General features: G+C 30.7%; 1 protein-coding gene and 1 pseudogene across 1 annotated transcript; both read left to right on the top strand.

Annotated features, from left to right (window-relative positions):
• The first annotated feature begins 1,034 nt into the window (after nt 1–1,034).
• Nucleotides 1,035–7,939, top strand: LOC145635486 (4-coumarate--CoA ligase 1-like). Its single transcript, XM_081686772.1, has 5 exons — nt 1,035–2,293; nt 5,107–5,305; nt 6,793–7,006; nt 7,137–7,239; nt 7,490–7,939. Exons 1-5 carry the CDS (start codon nt 1,226–1,228, stop codon nt 7,607–7,609), a joined length of 1,704 nt encoding a protein of 567 aa, XP_081542898.1. The 5' UTR covers nt 1,035–1,225; the 3' UTR covers nt 7,610–7,939.
• Nucleotides 7,940–14,425: 6,486 nt separating this feature from the next.
• LOC145636048 (zinc finger protein 2 pseudogene) lies at nt 14,426–14,899 on the top strand (annotated as a pseudogene).
• The last annotated feature ends 3,278 nt before the right edge of the window (nt 14,900–18,177 follow it).

Below are 18,177 nucleotides of genomic sequence, written 5' to 3'. Positions count from 1 at the left end.
CTTTATCTTTTAAAATAGCATTATTAATTTGGGCCATACAAATGGAGTAGCTAGTCTCTATGTTTTTTAAAAAAAAAAAAAAAAATTGTAATAAGTAAAGATAGTTCTTACTGTACTGTAAACTTAAAGTTAAAAAAAAAGTTATAAATTAATGATTTTGATTACAATATAGGTTTGTTATTTTATGCTTATAATAGGAACCTATCAATTTATGAGAACTTATAACTTTCAATTCGATTAAAAAAAATTATATAGTATTTCATTACCCTACTAGTCATATACAAAGCAATTTTTCCTCTCAATTTTTTTGTAAGCTAAGAATTATAATATTAACATAATTCACGTACGATAACCAATTATACAAAGTTGACAAGCAACACTTTTTTTTGGTTGCAAAACATAGACTTATCTCCATCTTGCATCTTTGATATTTTCCTTTCATTCAATTTAAAATATCTATAATATATTTAAAAAAATATATTAATATATTACAAGTACAAAATAAGCTTATAACATGCACCGAAAAAGAAAAAAAAAAAAAAGGGTAAATCTAACATACTAATTTTATTTTTTTATTTTTTATTTTTTGTTATAATTATATTTTCATTCATTCACCAACTTTGTTAGGTGAAATCCTACATGGCAATTTTAAATAGCCCACTCAGTCAAACTTCTGACCTCCAAATTTAATTTAATTATTTTTTTCATCCCAAAAATGTTGAATGAGGTATCCAAACAAGGCTTTCAACTAAATCTCTTCACCAACTCCATATGTCCAATTTTTTTGTGATCATCTACTTCTCAACCCCACCATTATCCCTCATACAACCCAATAGAAACGCGCCACGTAGAATCACGAGATCGTAAACACGACACGTGCCGTATAATCAATGGTGCATTAGTCATGCCATACTATGATTATGCACATATTATGAGTTATTGTGGGTGGTATGTTAGAGAAGTTACATGTTTTGTCAACGCACTTTCCATTTATACTTTGATCGCATTCTAATCATACCAACCCCCTTTGCTCCACCCGCTACCCCCCTCTACCTCTCACCTACTTCCATATATTAACCCCTTAACCAACCCTCCCAAAAAAATAGGGAAGGTTTTAGTAATAACTTACATTACATACCTTCTCTTTCTATCCTCTCTAATAAACTTTTCTTCATTCCTACTTTTCTCATCAACTATTATTATCACATACATACATTTCTTAAACATGGGTTCCGAACAAGTGAGCAACAACCATATTGATGAGCGACATGAGGTTGACAAGGTTGTTGAGCGTAAGGAGTTTGTGTTTCGGTCCAAGCTCCCGGACATCTACATTCCTAACCACCTCCCCCTACACAAGTATTGTTTTGAGAATCTACGTGAACATGGTAGCCGCCCGTGCTTGATTGACGGCCCAACAGGGCGGGAATGGACTTACGAGGAGGTGGAACAGACAGCCAGACGTGTTGGAGCTGGGTTTCATCACAAGCTCGGGTTGCAGAAGGGTCAGGTGATCATGCTACTCCTCCAGAATAGCCCCGAGTTTATATTCTCCTTCCTCGGGGCATCCTTCATCGGAGCTGTAAGCACGACGGCCAACCCATTCTGCACCTCGGCCGAGATTGAAAAGCAGGCTCGAGCTAGTGGAGCTCGAGCCATCCTCACCCAGTCCGCCTTCGCGGACAAGGTGAAGTCGTATTGTGAAGAGAACAACATTCATATAATCATCGTGGATGCCATATCTCCAGATGGTCCCCACCCCAACGAGTACAAGCATTTCTGGGACCTAGTTGGGACCCAAGGGGAGGAAAACAATTTACCCGAGGCAAATATAACCCCAGATGACGTGGTAGCACTACCTTATTCCTCAGGCACCACAGGCCTCCCTAAGGGCGTGATGCTCACGCACAAAAGTCTCGTGACAAGTGTCGCACAACAAGTGGACGGAGAAAACCCAAACCTCTACTTCAATAGCGAAGATGTCATCCTATGTGTATTACCCTTGTTCCACATCTACTCCCTTAACTCCGTGTTGCTGTGTGCTCTACGCGTTGGGGCCGCGATTCTTGTAATGCCGAAATTCGACATATACATGTTGATGGAACTAGTCCAAAAATATAAAGTTACAATTGCACCCTTCGTACCTCCAATTGTTTTAGCAATCGCGAAAAACCCGGACATGGACAAATACGACCTTTCATCGGTAAGGGTAGTATTGTCCGGAGCAGCACCCATGGGTAAAGATCTTGAAGACGCTGTTAGAGCTAAACTACCAAATGCCAAACTTGGACAGGTAATTAATCTCGTATCATTATTAATTATTTTAACTATTCATGGTATATTTAATTTTAATTACTAGACCTACAAAATCAAATTTGATATGACTAAAGTCTAAAAGTTAAAGATTTGATTTTTTGCTACTTTTACATAGGTTGCTAGTTCAATAAAGGTGTAACATATTAGGAAAATATGAAAAGTAAATAGTAGTATATAAAGCTAAAAAATGAGAATAATTTTCTGTTATAAAAGTCAGTCCATTTTGACGTTTATAATGTTGTCAGATTTTACCGAGAATGTACAGCAAAAGGTAACAATGTCATGAACTCACGCACTACTTATTAACCTTTTTTTTTTTTTTTTAAATTTAAACTAATTATTCACAATTATTTTAATAAGGAGTATGAAGTACGTGATGAAAAATATATGGAATCATATATGCATAATGTTGATGAGAACCTAACATAATGAGAACACGTACTTATAAATTGAATAAAAATCGTTCAATAAAGAGACGTTGAATAGAAATCATTCTATTAGAGACTTTGTGAAAGAAAAATGGTGCATGCTTTATTTAAAGGTGAAAAGAATAAGTAAAATCTTGATAATAGTACTACTTGTTTATGAGATGATTAAGTCACATACGTGATACATCGTCATAAACATTTAGGAAAATGCTTCAAGGAATAGTAATGAATTACTATCTCCGGTCCATATTAGTCGCAACTTTGAGTTATTATTTGTGAGATATAAAATATTCTAAAGTTGCGAGTAATTTGGACCGGAGGTAGTATATTATTATACATTTCTCCTTATATAGTTACATAATAAGACGGTAAGTAGTTTGTTCAACTTATTTTAGATTTAATATAATTTCTTACCGCACAAGTCAAAAAAGAAAGTCGAATTTAACAAATGATTTTTTAGCTTTAATAATTTCGATTATTTCTTACAAGTGTGAATGAGTTCATATAAGTCACATCCACAATTTATAGACAATAGAGAGTATATCCATAATCATGATTATGTTAAACTAACATGAAAACTAATTCCAAATGAAACTACAATTTAAAAATATTTTAACTAATGTCGTTTTTAATTTGTAAGATAATCTTTGACAAAATGTTATGCGCTTATTGATATAATTATGTTACGTGTGTGGAATGAGAGTTTTCTCTCCCTTTCACCCCTAAAAAATAAAAATAAAATAATGAAATTAATACGTGTGGAATTGATAGCCTAATATAACTATTAGGTTTGACATACTAACGATTTAGGTGAAGTTGATACTAACTTTTCCATAATTAGGAGAAATTAATGTAAAATTAATTACAGGATTAATTGTACTTTTTTAATTAAACATTTCATACAACTGTCACTGCCAAGGAAAAAAAAATAAAGGGTTAGTGATTTCAATGACTTCATAGCTTTATAATTAGACTTGAGATTATCTTAAAATAATACGGAGTATTAGTAAGTTATTTTCTATAATACTCTTAAATCTTAATAACTATATTACATACCTTGACACTTTAAGATATTATAGGTATAGTTGGCGTGATGGAAACGTAAATTGTATGTAATTAGTGAAAGATAGTTATAATTGTTTTTGATTGTATGTAATTAGTGAAAGATAGTTATAATTGTTTTTGACTTGGTTTTATACAAAATATGATCGATAATAAAATATGAGGAAAAGAACGTAATAATTTCGTTATTATAAAGAAAAGAAATCCGTACAAATAAAAGTGAGCTTAAATTTCATCATAGTTGAAATAAAGGGTAAGAAATGGACAAGGCATGCTCTCCACCACTTTTTTTTTTTTTTTTTTTTTTTTTTTTTTTTTTTTTTTTTTTTTAACGAAAAGAAATCGAAATAAGAGTACTAGTTGGCAAAGTGGTGCATTACATGTCTTTTTTCTCCAATTATTTGAAGATAAAAATTACTTTTATTTTATTATACACCATAATAGGGAATGTCATCTTCTACATTTAAATCATTATCGATTAAGAGTAATACTTTATACAAAGCACTTCAAATGATTAGACAAAATGTCATGTTAAACGATGTCTTTTTGATTAAAAAAAATATTTGCATTTATAATTTGGTCCATATACTAAATTCTAGTACATTGTATATTGTTTATTTGTATATAACGTAAGATTATATTCATAGGCCATGGCCACCACTTCACATTATTTTATAAAAATATAAAATATTAAAAAATTTATAGTAATAAATACAATAGATGGGAGAAATTAATGGATTTTGATCTTATTAGACATATACCATCTATGACAACTAATATTTATAACTCATAAGAGTTATAATTCATAATAATGGTGCTTTTATCCCTATTATTAATCGTGGCAAATTTTGGTGCACCAAAATGCCATATATGGAGTGATAGATTGATGGCGATCGATTAAACTAGTTGAACTTTGTTCCACATAATTCCATTGATGATTATTTTGCTTGATTTGACTTACCAAATGTTATAAAATTTTATTTTTGAGCAAAGTACAAGTAGTTGATAAGACCTTCAATTCTCTCCTCCTTTGTTTGTCAATTGAGATTTTATTGTGTTTTTCATTTATTTGTGGAATGAAACTAATGAAAGACAAAATTAGTAAGTCGTGATATAATGGGCGCGAGAGTGAAGTAATGTTTCCTCATTTTCACATAAGAAAAAAAAAACAAATCCAAAATGAAAGCGAGATAATAAAAAATTGACATATAGAGTACTTAACAAATTGTTTCATATTGATTCGAAATTTAACAGTACTCTATATGCGTCGTATTAATTACATATTTATCGGTACATGTAGGGTTATGGAATGACCGAGGCAGGACCAGTGTTAGCCATGTGTTTGGCATTTGCAAAAGAGCCTATGGATGTAAAGTCTGGATCATGTGGGACGGTTGTACGAAATGCTGAGTTAAAGATTGTTGATCCTGAAACCGGTCTTTCTTTACCTAGAAACCAATCTGGAGAAATTTGCATTCGTGGTAGCCAAATCATGAAAGGTTAGTTGTTATCATCTTCTTTGATTTTTGTTCAATAGTCATAATGTGAGGAATACAATTTAATACATTACAAAAAAAAAACAAATAATTAAAAACATTATGATATTAATGAGACCTCGGCCTATTGATTAAGACTAAGGGCCTATAGGCTAGCATTTCAACAAATAAACATGACCCACTAAATCGAGACAGATTTGTGTGTGACTCATTAATGTTCGATCTCTATACTTAGCCGCATATATTTCTATCCTGACCCCTCTTAGATCCATTAAGGTGAGGTTAATTTTAGTGCAAAAGAATCATCATTATTCATTTTGGCACCTCATGACATTTATTTGCCGATCTTTTTAATGCCTGACTTTTTTTTTTTCTAGTTGTAATGTTTTATTTTTGATTGCTTCATGTGGTCCACGTACTATACTCCATTTTTATCATGCATTTTTTAATGGTTTTATTCCTAAATTATTTGCATCCTATTTTAACTAATTTTGATGATCCCGTTAAATGTACGATTTGTGTTAATAAATTAAACTAGTAATTTTAATTTGTATTATAACTTTAAGATTGATGATCGTTTTGAACAATAGCCAAAGACAATGAGTCAACTAATTAGTGGAAATTTGCACATCCACAAATTTTTTCGGGCATAAACAATAATGATCGGTAGATAAACAATACACATCATTGTCTCACATAAAAGAACAAAATTAAAAAATATATGTACATTGATATTTATGTTTAACTCTAGGGAAGCTAAAATAGTAGATTTGGTTGGTGGGAATTGATGTTGTTGAACTATTGATTTCTTGTTGGCCCTTCTATGTTGTGCAATTGTATCTAGTAATAAAGATATTGTTGAATTGGTCATTCAATGTTCCTCAATAATGTAGGCTATTAAGAAAATGGGACGGTGATACATCATACATTAACACTTTGTTTGGATAGGAAGAGATGGAAGGAAAAGAAAAGAAGAGAAATGAAGGGGGACAAAATCTCTTGTTTGGGTAAAAGATTGGGGGAAGGAAGGGGAAGGAGAGGGAGAGATCCATTTTCCCTTTCTCTATAATAACCATAATCTCTCCAAAATTGGAGAGATTTGGAGGGAAAATGGAGCTCACCTCCCCCTCCCTTTCTTTTCCCTTCCCTTCCTCCATTTTTCCTCCCCTTCTTTTCCTTCCTTCTTTGCTATCCAAACAAAGCGTAAACCTTAATTTTAAGAATTTTCATATTGTGTAATTGACCATATATTACATTAAAAACAGTTACAATAGTCTATTTTCATAAATTCATAAGAATACAAGTTTCGGCCAAACAATTCAACTAATTTAGTCGGCCAAAGTTTTAAGTGATGGACGGAACATGAAAGATCGAATCCTGTTTACATCATTATCTTCACAAAAAAAAAAAAAAAAAAAAAAGTTTCAAATACTAATAATTATTTAGCTCTAGTAAACCCTTAATTAACAAACTATTGAATAAAAATTCAGGTTACTTGAATGACCCGGAGGCAACAGCAAACACCATAGACAAAGAAGGATGGTTGCACACCGGCGACATCGGATTTGTTGACGATGACGATGAGATCTTCATCGTTGATCGGCTAAAGGAATTGATCAAGTACAAGGGCTTCCAAGTAGCCCCTGCTGAGCTTGAAGGCATGCTTATCAACCATCCTAATATCCATGATGCTGCAGTTGTTGCGTAAGTATTTTTTTACTTTTTTATTAACTTATTAATCAATTAACAATAATCTCTTTTATTATGTCTCATATTAATGTATGTTACCTTAGATTTGTATTTAATGAATTAAATTTATTAAACAATATTTCAGAATGCAAGATGAGGCTGCTGGTGAAGTTCCTGTTGCATTTGTTGTAAGATCAAATGGCTCTCAAATTAGTGAAGATGATGTTAAGCAATACATCTCCAAACAGGTAGATTTCTCGTTAATTTACCTAAATGCTTACCCTGTTAAATTAAATTAGATCCCGTTCTATTTATTAAATTAGATCACGTTCTATTCACTTGATGATCAAAATTGAACTTGGTTAAAATTGATTTTTATTTATTTATCGGTCCATGAAATAAGTAGAAAAATATTTTACAAATCTAAAGATATTATTTTAATTACTCGTATATATACAAAGTAATGAACTAATAAATTGTTGTGAATTTTACGCGCAGGTTGTATTTTATAAGAGAATATACCGAGTTTTCTTTGTGGAATCAATCCCTAAACTACCATCAGGGAAAATCTTAAGGAAAGAGCTAAGAGCAAGATTAGCAAATGGCATAACTAAATAGGGTTTTAACAGCCATTTAATTAACCCAAGTTTGAAAATTACCAAGGCATTACTTCCTAGCAAGAGCAACTTATGCAACAATGCAATGTGAAGCAAGGATGTCAGTAAATATATGATTTGTACCAAAAGAATAACCTTTTGGCTTTAAATTCCTTTTTTTTTTTTCTTTTTTTTTTTTTTGGGCCAATTTGGAAAGGGAAGGTGTTGGAAATTTCAATTAATTACTTCTATATTTCTATGTCATCTTTTATAACTTTATTGTATATGATGTCATGGACTTTCTATATGAAGATTTACCTTCTTTTAAATTGATTAATGAGTGTTTATTCTTCATTTTTGTATGCTTTACTTATAGTTAGATGCTTTAATCAATTGAAAAGTTGGTGAATAAAAGCATAATACATAGTATATTTGCCTATTTGGGATATGGATAAAGATTACATATGACAACACAATTATACACATGTAGCACGTAGAAGAGCAATTTGCGAGTTAGGAGATGAATTCAAATCGGAAGTATAAATTGGTGATTGGAAATTTGACGAATCTCAAATTGGCCTCAACACTCTAAACAGTAGATTTTAAGCTTAATCATCTAATAATTTCTTGATACCATCATACCAATATAAATATAGGCCTTAGATAGTTAGATCAACCCAAAAGGCCAAAAGTAAAACATGAAAACTGGATTATAGGCTTATTTCTTTGAGATGGCCAATGACAGAAATATGGCCCATTACCGTGAGATGGACAATTACATAGATATTTAATGATCTGAATCATCTGATGAAGGAACTATAATATAGGCCCATTTAACAAGTATGTGCTTCAGATAGGTCAATAGGTGACTGTGTCTGTCTTTATATCCCAACTACTTAAATTTATAGGCCTTTACTAGATTGGTATGAATCTTAGTTTTAAACTAGGTTATGTCCCGTGTCACCCATGGTTATTTTAATTATTCAACAATTTCTTTAGATAAATTAATTCATAGAACAAAAAATAAAAATTGCTTAGTATCCACTGTTAAAAGCGCTCAATCAAAAGAGGCAATTAATTTATAGAACATGACTATGGTTTATGTCCACTTTATGCGACGTATTTGTCTTGATAAGGCCCAATGCAAGAAGGTAATAGATTGACCCAAAAGGCCCAAAGTAGAACAATGAAAACTGGACTGTAGGCCCATTCTGCTGAGATAGACAATGACACAAATTTGGCCCATCCATTTGAGATGGATAATTGCATAACTATGGCCCATTTCTTTGAGATGGACAACTACAAAAATATCCAATTATAAAATATCCAATAATCTGATGAAGAACTATAAAATTATAAATACTACCCTCGTTGCAAATAATAAGAACAGAGGCAGTATATGGATTTTAGATAGGGATTTCATAGTTGATTTAGCCTATACTAAATTGGGTTAAAGCCTAGCATTAAAAATAAAAAAAAAATAAAAAATAAAAATAAAATAAAAAAAACACTTAGAGCAACTCTAATGGTTGTAGTTAGAGACTTGCTTGCAATTTAAATAGTCACTGACTACTAGCTTGACCATTGGAGCAAAAATATGTAATTAGCTTAGGGCATGTTCACATTTACTTAAATGAACTGTATTGAACTTATTGGAGCTGAACTGAATTGAGCTGAAATGTATATTTTATGAGAGAAAGAAATTAGGAGCTGAACTGAACTACTATACTAAATTGATTGGAGCTGAACTGAACTGAACTGAACTGCATTAAACTGATTGGAGCTAGACTAAACTGAACTAAATTGAAATTAAGCTGAAGTGAACATGCCCTTAGTCAAGCAAATTAGCTAAAAACTTGTCAAAAAGAAAATGCTAAGGGTCAATTAGTAATTAAGATAAACTTAATAAATTGATAATTTATATAGTAAGCTAATAGCTAGCCATTAGAGATCAAACTAGCTACAAAGATAATTAGCTTGAAAGTTTATGTGGCATGACAAGCTAATTTGACAATTAGCTTGCTATTGGAGTTGCTCTTAAGTTGATGTCTTAATCGGATCATTATTATTGCTTTGTATAATTGTTGTTAGATTAATGACAATCTATATATTCTCAACATTTAGAATTTAAAAAAAAAAAAAAAAAATTGCAGTTAAAGTTCTATGATTGTTTTTTTAAAAGTCAAAATGATATATGTATCGAGAGATATAGAAAGAAATTAAATGACTCGATTTGTGTTTAGGCTAGATGGAGCTTTGAGATGAAACTCATGTAGTTGCTTAGAAATCTGATTTATTTTGAAATTTTCTATCTAATAATTATCATAATAATAGGACATAAGTTTCATAAATAAAGTGAGTTAAACATTCGTTATTCCTAGCATTGACCACCTCGAGTACACATAGTATGAGTATGTACTAATTTCAAGTTTTGGGTTTGTTCCCAAACAATAAAGACAAAAGACACAAGGAAACAAACTAATGTACGTATGAGTAATTGAACTTTAGACTTAACAAGGGTGACATTAGACATACATTGTACATGAAGGATATGAAAGATATGGAACTATGAATATATGCACTCTTAGATCGTGTCATTAATAGACATTCCAATCTCACTCGTTTATAATACAATGATATGACAACCTCACACTATTTTCCCTATAATTTTCATGACTACTAATGTGCATGCTACTTTGTGTCCCATTTCTTTTATGCATACCTTAGTCTTACGTTAGCTCCTATATTACCTAATATAACAACAAAACAAACCTACGGTGTAGGAAATACAAATTTTATTTCGTCTACCTCTTTATAACCGTCTCATTTCCTCTTTTAAATTGTACTTAATTAACTCATTAAAAGATTGCCTCATTCATTTTTGTTTCAGCTAATATGATCGTCACAAATTTTCTCTATGATTCTGCCAACTCAATATAACTCTTAATAAAGTATAAGAAAAAGGGATTTAGGACAATCTTAAAAGAACGGAGAAATTATATTTTACGATAATATCCTTACATATATGACCAAGACCAAGCTAAGATTACGTACCGTGTATGTATATATTTTTATCGAAATATCGTTATGATCACGTTGGAGTAGTATAAAGGGACAAGGACATATCCTGTTGAAACAATCCTTAATTTTAAGGATGATGTCCTACAAATTTTAACCCAGGAATCTTTCGCAAGTACTCAAATAAGCTAGAATTAAAACATTTTTGGTAGTTTCCAAGTTGATGCAATGTCTCTGAATTTAAGGACAAGTCAAGTTTCACCGCAATTCTTGCTGACTCTTTGGTTTATTAGTTTGGCTTTTGAATTCTACAAAGATTTTCTGCTTTTAATTTGCTTCCTAGGGATTGCCTAAACAATTTATTCAATGATTTTCTTATGATAAAATTGAATTCTATGCATGTGCTTCTTGTCAATCATCATCGACAACGTTATGGGTTAAATAATATTTTGATTCAAATGGATTAATGTGTTCTATAATGGTGTCAATATTTTTATTTAATTATCTATACGTACTTATATTATTATAAAATGGGTTATTTTGTTTCATAAGAATTCATATATCCATTTTAAAATTATTGTTAGACTGTGCTTTCGTAATGAAAGTTTTAATTTTAATTGTTGTTATACTGAACATCATTTAATTTTACGTATTTATTTATTTGCACAACAATTTACATAATCGGATGTCACAGTACATAGCCATGCATGTAAAATATAATCACACGTCACGTTCGTTGGAATTAATTTAGATTGTTATTAGTAAATAGACAAAGTTTGGTGCATTCACAATAAGATCAAATTTAGCATATGTATTAATTAATAATGCTACAATTCGGTAAAATCACATCTTTCAAATGATCATAATTTTACAAGACATTACGATCACACATAAGATTTCATAATCATAAGATCGGATAATAAGATTCAAATAAAAGTATAAACAACCCATAAATTGTACGTGTATTGTCACGCGTGTATGTTGATCTACATGAAACAACATTGTTCATCAAGCTAGTGATGGGTGAATATGTCATGGAAACACCAAACATGTACTTATAATTCGAATTTTGTTGTCACAACGAACCTTCAAAAGTAGAGACGAAAATTAGGTCATGAATTGAAGATCATTGAAAGAAAGTCCAAATAGACAATACGTAGACTGTAGAGTATGGGATTTGAACCAAAGTGATTGAAAACTTAGAGCATCAAACTTTACCCATGATCAATTGCATGGGGTCCCATATTAACCCATAAAAGACACACTTCTTTTTCCCATGAACTGAGATAAGAACTACAAACAACATGTTGATGAATATTCATTTTCAAGTACGAACTAGTTTTCTCATCAACCCTGTCATTATGTGGCTTTGTTGTGTAGTACTCCTGCCGTCCTATTAGGTTTGCCCTATTTTTCAGTTTTTCGTTGTACTAATGAGATTGTCCTATACTCTTTTCGGATTAAAGAGATACTGAATAACGTTAGGATAATTAATGACAAATACACAACAACCATACAATTGTTTCTCTTGAACCAACTCTTTATGAAGTGATAAAACACATTTAGTTAGCAAGGTTGTTTCCAACCCTACCTTCAATAATTTTTTAGCGGATAAAATATTTTAATACAAGTACATAGATAGTGTTGATGGGAGATAACAATTTAGAGTGGTACGGTCTTAATATAATTACTTCCTGCAACATTTCATGCATTTACAAAAGTTATATCAAATAGGTTTATGAATATATCTTGTAACCACTCCTCCCAACATTTTTCATTGTTGATAAGGAGGAGGATACATTAGGCAAACCCTTGATAGGAGGATTACCTAAAATTGTACTTGTATTTTTTTTTTCTCTTTATTCTATTAAAAAAAATGGTTTTAATTAATACATAAGAGTAAGAACTAACAAGGAAACATGCATTTATATGATCATTATTGAAAATATTGATTGCATACTAGCATTTCGTGCTCAATTCTAATTTCCCAAACGTAAATTCAACAACTTGATATCGACTACACATACCTAAGTATCAACAATAATCGTAATCAATTAAGCAAACATTTTAACAACATTATTGAAGCAAATTTGAATTAAAAAAATGCAAAGAAATGACAATAAGAGTCTACTTTATAAGATCCTTTTTAGGAAAAACCTGTCTTGTACCATACTTGAGGATACATAAGACTATTAATAAAGGACAATTGCTAGTACATGTAATACTTAATGCAAGTAGTAGTAAATTCAGTGTACTAAGGTGCATATAGTTTGTTAATAATTGAATGGACCTTTATTGTATTGAATGATTGGTCTATTCAATCTTGTTTTACCCGGTTAAATTAACCATCTTTAGATGATTATTGAAATAAAATTTGAAGTGGGGGCCGATAATATTCTATTGATACCGATTTGGACATTAATTTAGAACTAGAGGTTGAACGTTCAAACCTTTGTCTCTTCAATTATTATTTTATTTTTTTCGGATAGGAGTCCGCCATTGAAAGTAAGCAAAATTCAAATTAATTAACTAGCAAGCCTTAACTTAAGATTGAACAAAGTAATGTCTCAAACATGAATTTTACACTCACGTTCTTAAAAGGTGTACGGTGTATATTGAATGAGCCGGTATATACTCAAACTTGATGATGAATAAGTTTAGTCGACACTCATTTAATATATTCAAGTAAATAAATGAACTTAGCGTGAACAAATATCATGAACTATTTAATAAATTATAGCATATTTTTAACTCGATCAACTTGGTACTGGATTTGTTAAAATTAAAATCGCAAACTACATATCATTCATAGTCGTTTCCAAACTTCTTAATGAGCGTACATAACTCATATAGTAGAGTGAGAAGTTCAACCTTTTATATGTAGCTAACATGACATAGTAACTAACCAAATCATAATAAAGTTTATTTCTTTTGTTTTTTTTTTTTTTTTTTTTTTTTTTTTTTTTTTTTTTTTTTTGAGGAATAATAAAGTTTATTTCAAACAAACCAAAATACATACACATTATAGTCGAACACCTTAATGTATATAAGTGAAGAGAACAATCCTTCAGTAGAAAATTTTGCATTAGTAACTCAAACTCATCTTAGACTTGCACAATCGATCCACTATATGTCTATACATATAAATTTACCTAGATGCAATGTATAAATTAAGATTAATACATCATTTTCATTAGTTTGTTGATTACATAACATTCTCACGATTATTTCATTATTTTTCAATTGTACAACTTTTAGTATTATAAATATAGGGAGAACAAGACCAAATCCTACGGAATTTGAAAAAACAAAAATCCATCATATGACAAACTCGATATCCAAAAACCACTATGTAATAAAATAAACAAATAGCTGGAATTATTATGTAAAGATTCTTGCATCCTCATGTCTCAACATATAACGAGTGAAAGTTAATTAAATAATTATAACAAATAATTAACAATTAATTAATGTATATATTATGTAATTAATATCCCTCTCTATGACCATTAGCCGACAGTGGGGTCCAAATTATGCCATTAGTAGAGCCGACAACACTTGCCTCTCTTTCTCTCTTTTCTCTAATTTTTCACTTAAACTCACATAAAATTTTATCTCTTTCTATTTTTAGAAACCTTAACCTTTCTTCTCTCCCTTTTCTTCTTCTATATATTCATATTCTTCTCCCTAACTTATAACCACTTTTATTTTCTTCATCTTTATTTCATTCTAATAACTATTCATTTTATTATTAATTCTCTCTTAATTATCTTATTTATCATATATATACTTGCTAATATTATTTATTTATAGCATATATATGGATTTTGAGCTCAAAACTTCACTTCACCAAAACACTTCTACTTCATCATCTAATGATCTTCCTCACTTGATCAACCTCAACCTCGTCCTTGACCAATCGATGTCATCATCATCTTCACCCTCGAGCCCGGCTAGTGAGGCTAGGGTGTTCTCTTGTACTTATTGCAAGAGAAAGTTTTATAGCTCACAAGCTTTAGGGGGTCACCAAAATGCTCATAAACTTGAGCGTACTTTAGCCAAGAAGAGTAAGCTACTTAACTCTCAACTTGTTAATGATCATAATAAGCCTCATAACTTCGATTCGAGCCGTATGGCTATGGATTCACATCAACTTCATGCTTATGCTCATAGGCAATATAGGGAGCAAGGGTTTGAGTACAATTTTGGAAGTGATCATATGGTTGAATATGGGAGAAGGGACATTAAATATGGTTCTACTAAAGAGGATCTTGATTTGTCCTTGAGGCTTTAACTAAGTACTTATAATTGATGTTATTGTTGGATATAATAATTATTATTATTTTTGAATCATAATTATTAAAGTGTATTTTAATTTGTACTATTATAGAGATGTAATGTTTTAGCATTATTATGATGATTAAGATCATTGTTTTCCATTAATTTAAAGAACAAATAGAAGATTTGTCACCCTTGTTTAACTTTTTATATACAATATTAAATGTGCACGTTTTGGTCTAGTGGTAAGGTTTGGTTCTAGTGATGTAGTTACATGCATTATCAAGTATTGCTGAGCTAGCTTCTTTTTTTTTTTTTTTAAAAAAACAATAATAAAATAAAATAAAATAAATAATCATATATTGGTGCTTATTAGAATATAAGAAAAGAAATTTTTATCTTAGCTAGTTCTCTTATTAAGAATGCTAATATAAAAGATTTTAAATCCTCATGGAGTTCATGTCATTTGTTTTGTCAGTTAATCAACACTTGACAAACAAAATATCAATTATATACAATTATAGTGTTATACGGAGTACATAAGTAAAGTAACACAATCAATAAAGATGATACACTTAATTTCATAATTTTCATACCCAAATTATTTTAAAATTGGTCTAGGTCATTTCCTTCAAATCTTCCATCTTGGAGTGATGTCATTAATGATTGTACACAGAGTTACAATAATAATTGAACTAATTAACTAGGTTAGAAAACAATACAGTACATATTATGAATATATTGATACAAAATAAACCTATTACTACAATATTCGGTGTATATTCTTTATCAGACGGAATAAGATAGGTTCTAACCTCAACCACATTTATTATTGTTAAGTGGTGATAAATAACTTATGGAGTACATATAATATATGACTAGTTTATTAATCGTAGAAGACGACAAATTAAATCAAGGAAAACTACTCATTAAATCATTAGGGTCTTGTATTGGTTATTATTGGAAATTTAAGTGGGGCCAACTTGAATGTTTTACAATTCGATCATAAGCTATTGAAAATAATAATGTCCTCATTAAAAAGTTGTTTTGAGTTCTTGAGGTTTGGGCACTATTTAGTAAACCTAAATTATTTGTCACTTCAAAAGAACTGCGGAGTAGCAAGTTACGTGTTTTTTAATAGCTACATGTAACTTTTTTTTTTTTTTTTGAATAAGGCTCCATGTAACTTCACTAAGCTATTGTATAAAAGTTGTTAAGATCTTCATGTCAACAATGGTGTACTTTTGTTATTTGTGATTGGTGAAGTACATGAAAGGTTATAACCTGAGACATATAGTATTCATGCAATAACTTTTACTCGTACCTTTCAATTCACTTTAATAGTTATCATCAAACTTCAAATGAAACTCGCCCTATTCTCTTGTTTTGTGATTTTTAATTATTTTTCCCATACTTTTGTAGAATCAAATTTTTATTTTATTTTATTTTATTTTATTTTATTTTATATATTGATAATTTAAGATTTTAGTTATTAAAATAATGCATTGACATGCATGAAATGAAAAATGTTGCAAGTAAAAATATAAGAAAGAAATTTTATTTACTAACACAAGACCCATCTTTCAAAAATAACCAAGATGCAATAATCAGTGTTTAACATGCGCTAACATTTTGAAAGGTGTCATAGCTTCTCGGTAAACATTAAAGTACGTACACAATCACTCTTGTCCCTTAAATAATACGAGTACTAAGAATATCCCGTCATGTACAAGATTTGTAACTTAAAAGTGCTTAATTAGACATAATTAGTAGTTTAAAAGGAGCAAAAAGAAGAGACGATCACATATCAATTCAATATGTCATATTAACAATGAAATACGTGGTAAATGGTTTATAGTAGTATATGTAATTGTTAACAAAGAGTGAATAAAATCAAATCCTTAAAAAGTTGAATTTTAATGAATACATGAAAAAAATAAAGTGAGACAAGAGCTATTGAACAACCTAAACTTTGTGTATTTATCTTTGCATAAAGAAGGATTTAGATAGGCTAATTTAGATTTATAGAATTTATAGAATAAAACATTGCCAATATTATAGCCTTTAAAGATTATGGTCCAAAATATTAAGAAAACGCCAAACTTTCTGTTACTAAATCTATGTATATCAAGGAGGCAAGCCCAAAATCGATCAATCAGTTGGATCGGAAATAGTTAACACGCATGATGTATAGAGTTATAGGCTTGTGGTATAAAAAAGTAAAGCATATAAGGTTGAACCGTTAAAGGAAGCAAACATGAACTTTCAAAGGCACTAAAACAAGAGCCTATAAACCTTTAATGCAAATATATCATCTCAAAAAGGGAAAGTGAGACTTCAATTAGACATGCTCACATGCATTGTTAAAGGGAATTTAATCAAGCAGTAGATTGGTTAGCGAACTATGAGACAAATTCGGATTAAAAAGATTTGAGGCTTTCGATTCCGATGATGCGAAGTATGGTACCACAAAATAATATATATATATATATATATATATATATATATATATATATATATATATATATATATATATATACACATTAGAGCTGTCAAAAGTTGACCCGATCTGAAATACAGACCCAAACCCGATTATTAACTGACCCATCTGTACCCGATAAATGGTGACCCAAACCCGACCTGACCCGAGTATGTGAGACCCGAACCCAAACATGAACTGACCTAGAGATGACCAGACCCGAATGTATCCCGTAAATTATTGACCTGAACCGAACCCGACTTGAACCGAAATTGAACCAAACCCGTTTTTACCCGTCAAAACCCGAATTTAACCCGACTTGTTACTTACCTGACCTGAATTCAATCCGACCCGTTCTTAACCCGACCCGAATTTAACCCAACCTGTTACAAACCCGACTTGTTATTGACCTGACCCAAATTCAACCCGACTTGTTATTGACTCGACCCGAGTTTTACCAGACTATTAGTTACCCGATCCTAAAATTCAACCCGATCTATTACAAACTCGACTCGAAATTAACTCGACTTGTTATTGACCAGACCTAAATTCAACCCAAATTGTTCCTGACCTGATTTCAAATCACCTTAAATGCAATTTAGACCACTTTATTATTGTTGATCAAAGCATTTTGTCTAGAGAGACCAAGTCGGTCCAGGCCAACAAAAGAAAGGAGCATCATCCCTAAATTTAAAAATTTAAGAGTCAAATATAGTACTTCCTCCGTTTTCTTTTACTTGCAACACTTCCCTAAAAAGGAAATGTCACAATACTTGTAACACACTATAAAAGGAAAGTTACTTTAGAAAAAATTT

The sequence above is a fragment of the Chenopodium album genome, chromosome 6 (assembly GCF_948465745.1).
Source record: "Chenopodium album chromosome 6, dcCheAlbu1.1, whole genome shotgun sequence".
In the NCBI taxonomy this organism is placed as follows: Eukaryota; Viridiplantae; Streptophyta; class Magnoliopsida; order Caryophyllales; family Amaranthaceae; genus Chenopodium; species Chenopodium album.
Note: the sequence above shows the minus strand (reverse complement) of the source record. Positions and strands in the feature narration are given on the sequence as shown.

Coding starts and splice junctions, on each gene's coding strand:
- LOC145635486 (XM_081686772.1), top strand. CDS start 1,226: ATGGGTTCCGAACAAGTGAGCAACAACCATATTGATGAGCGACATGAG. Junction 2,294..5,106: donor CAAATGCCAAACTTGGACAG/GTAATTAATCTC, acceptor CGGTACATGTAG/GGTTATGGAATGACCGAGGC. Junction 5,306..6,792: donor TGGTAGCCAAATCATGAAAG/GTTAGTTGTTAT, acceptor ATAAAAATTCAG/GTTACTTGAATGACCCGGAG.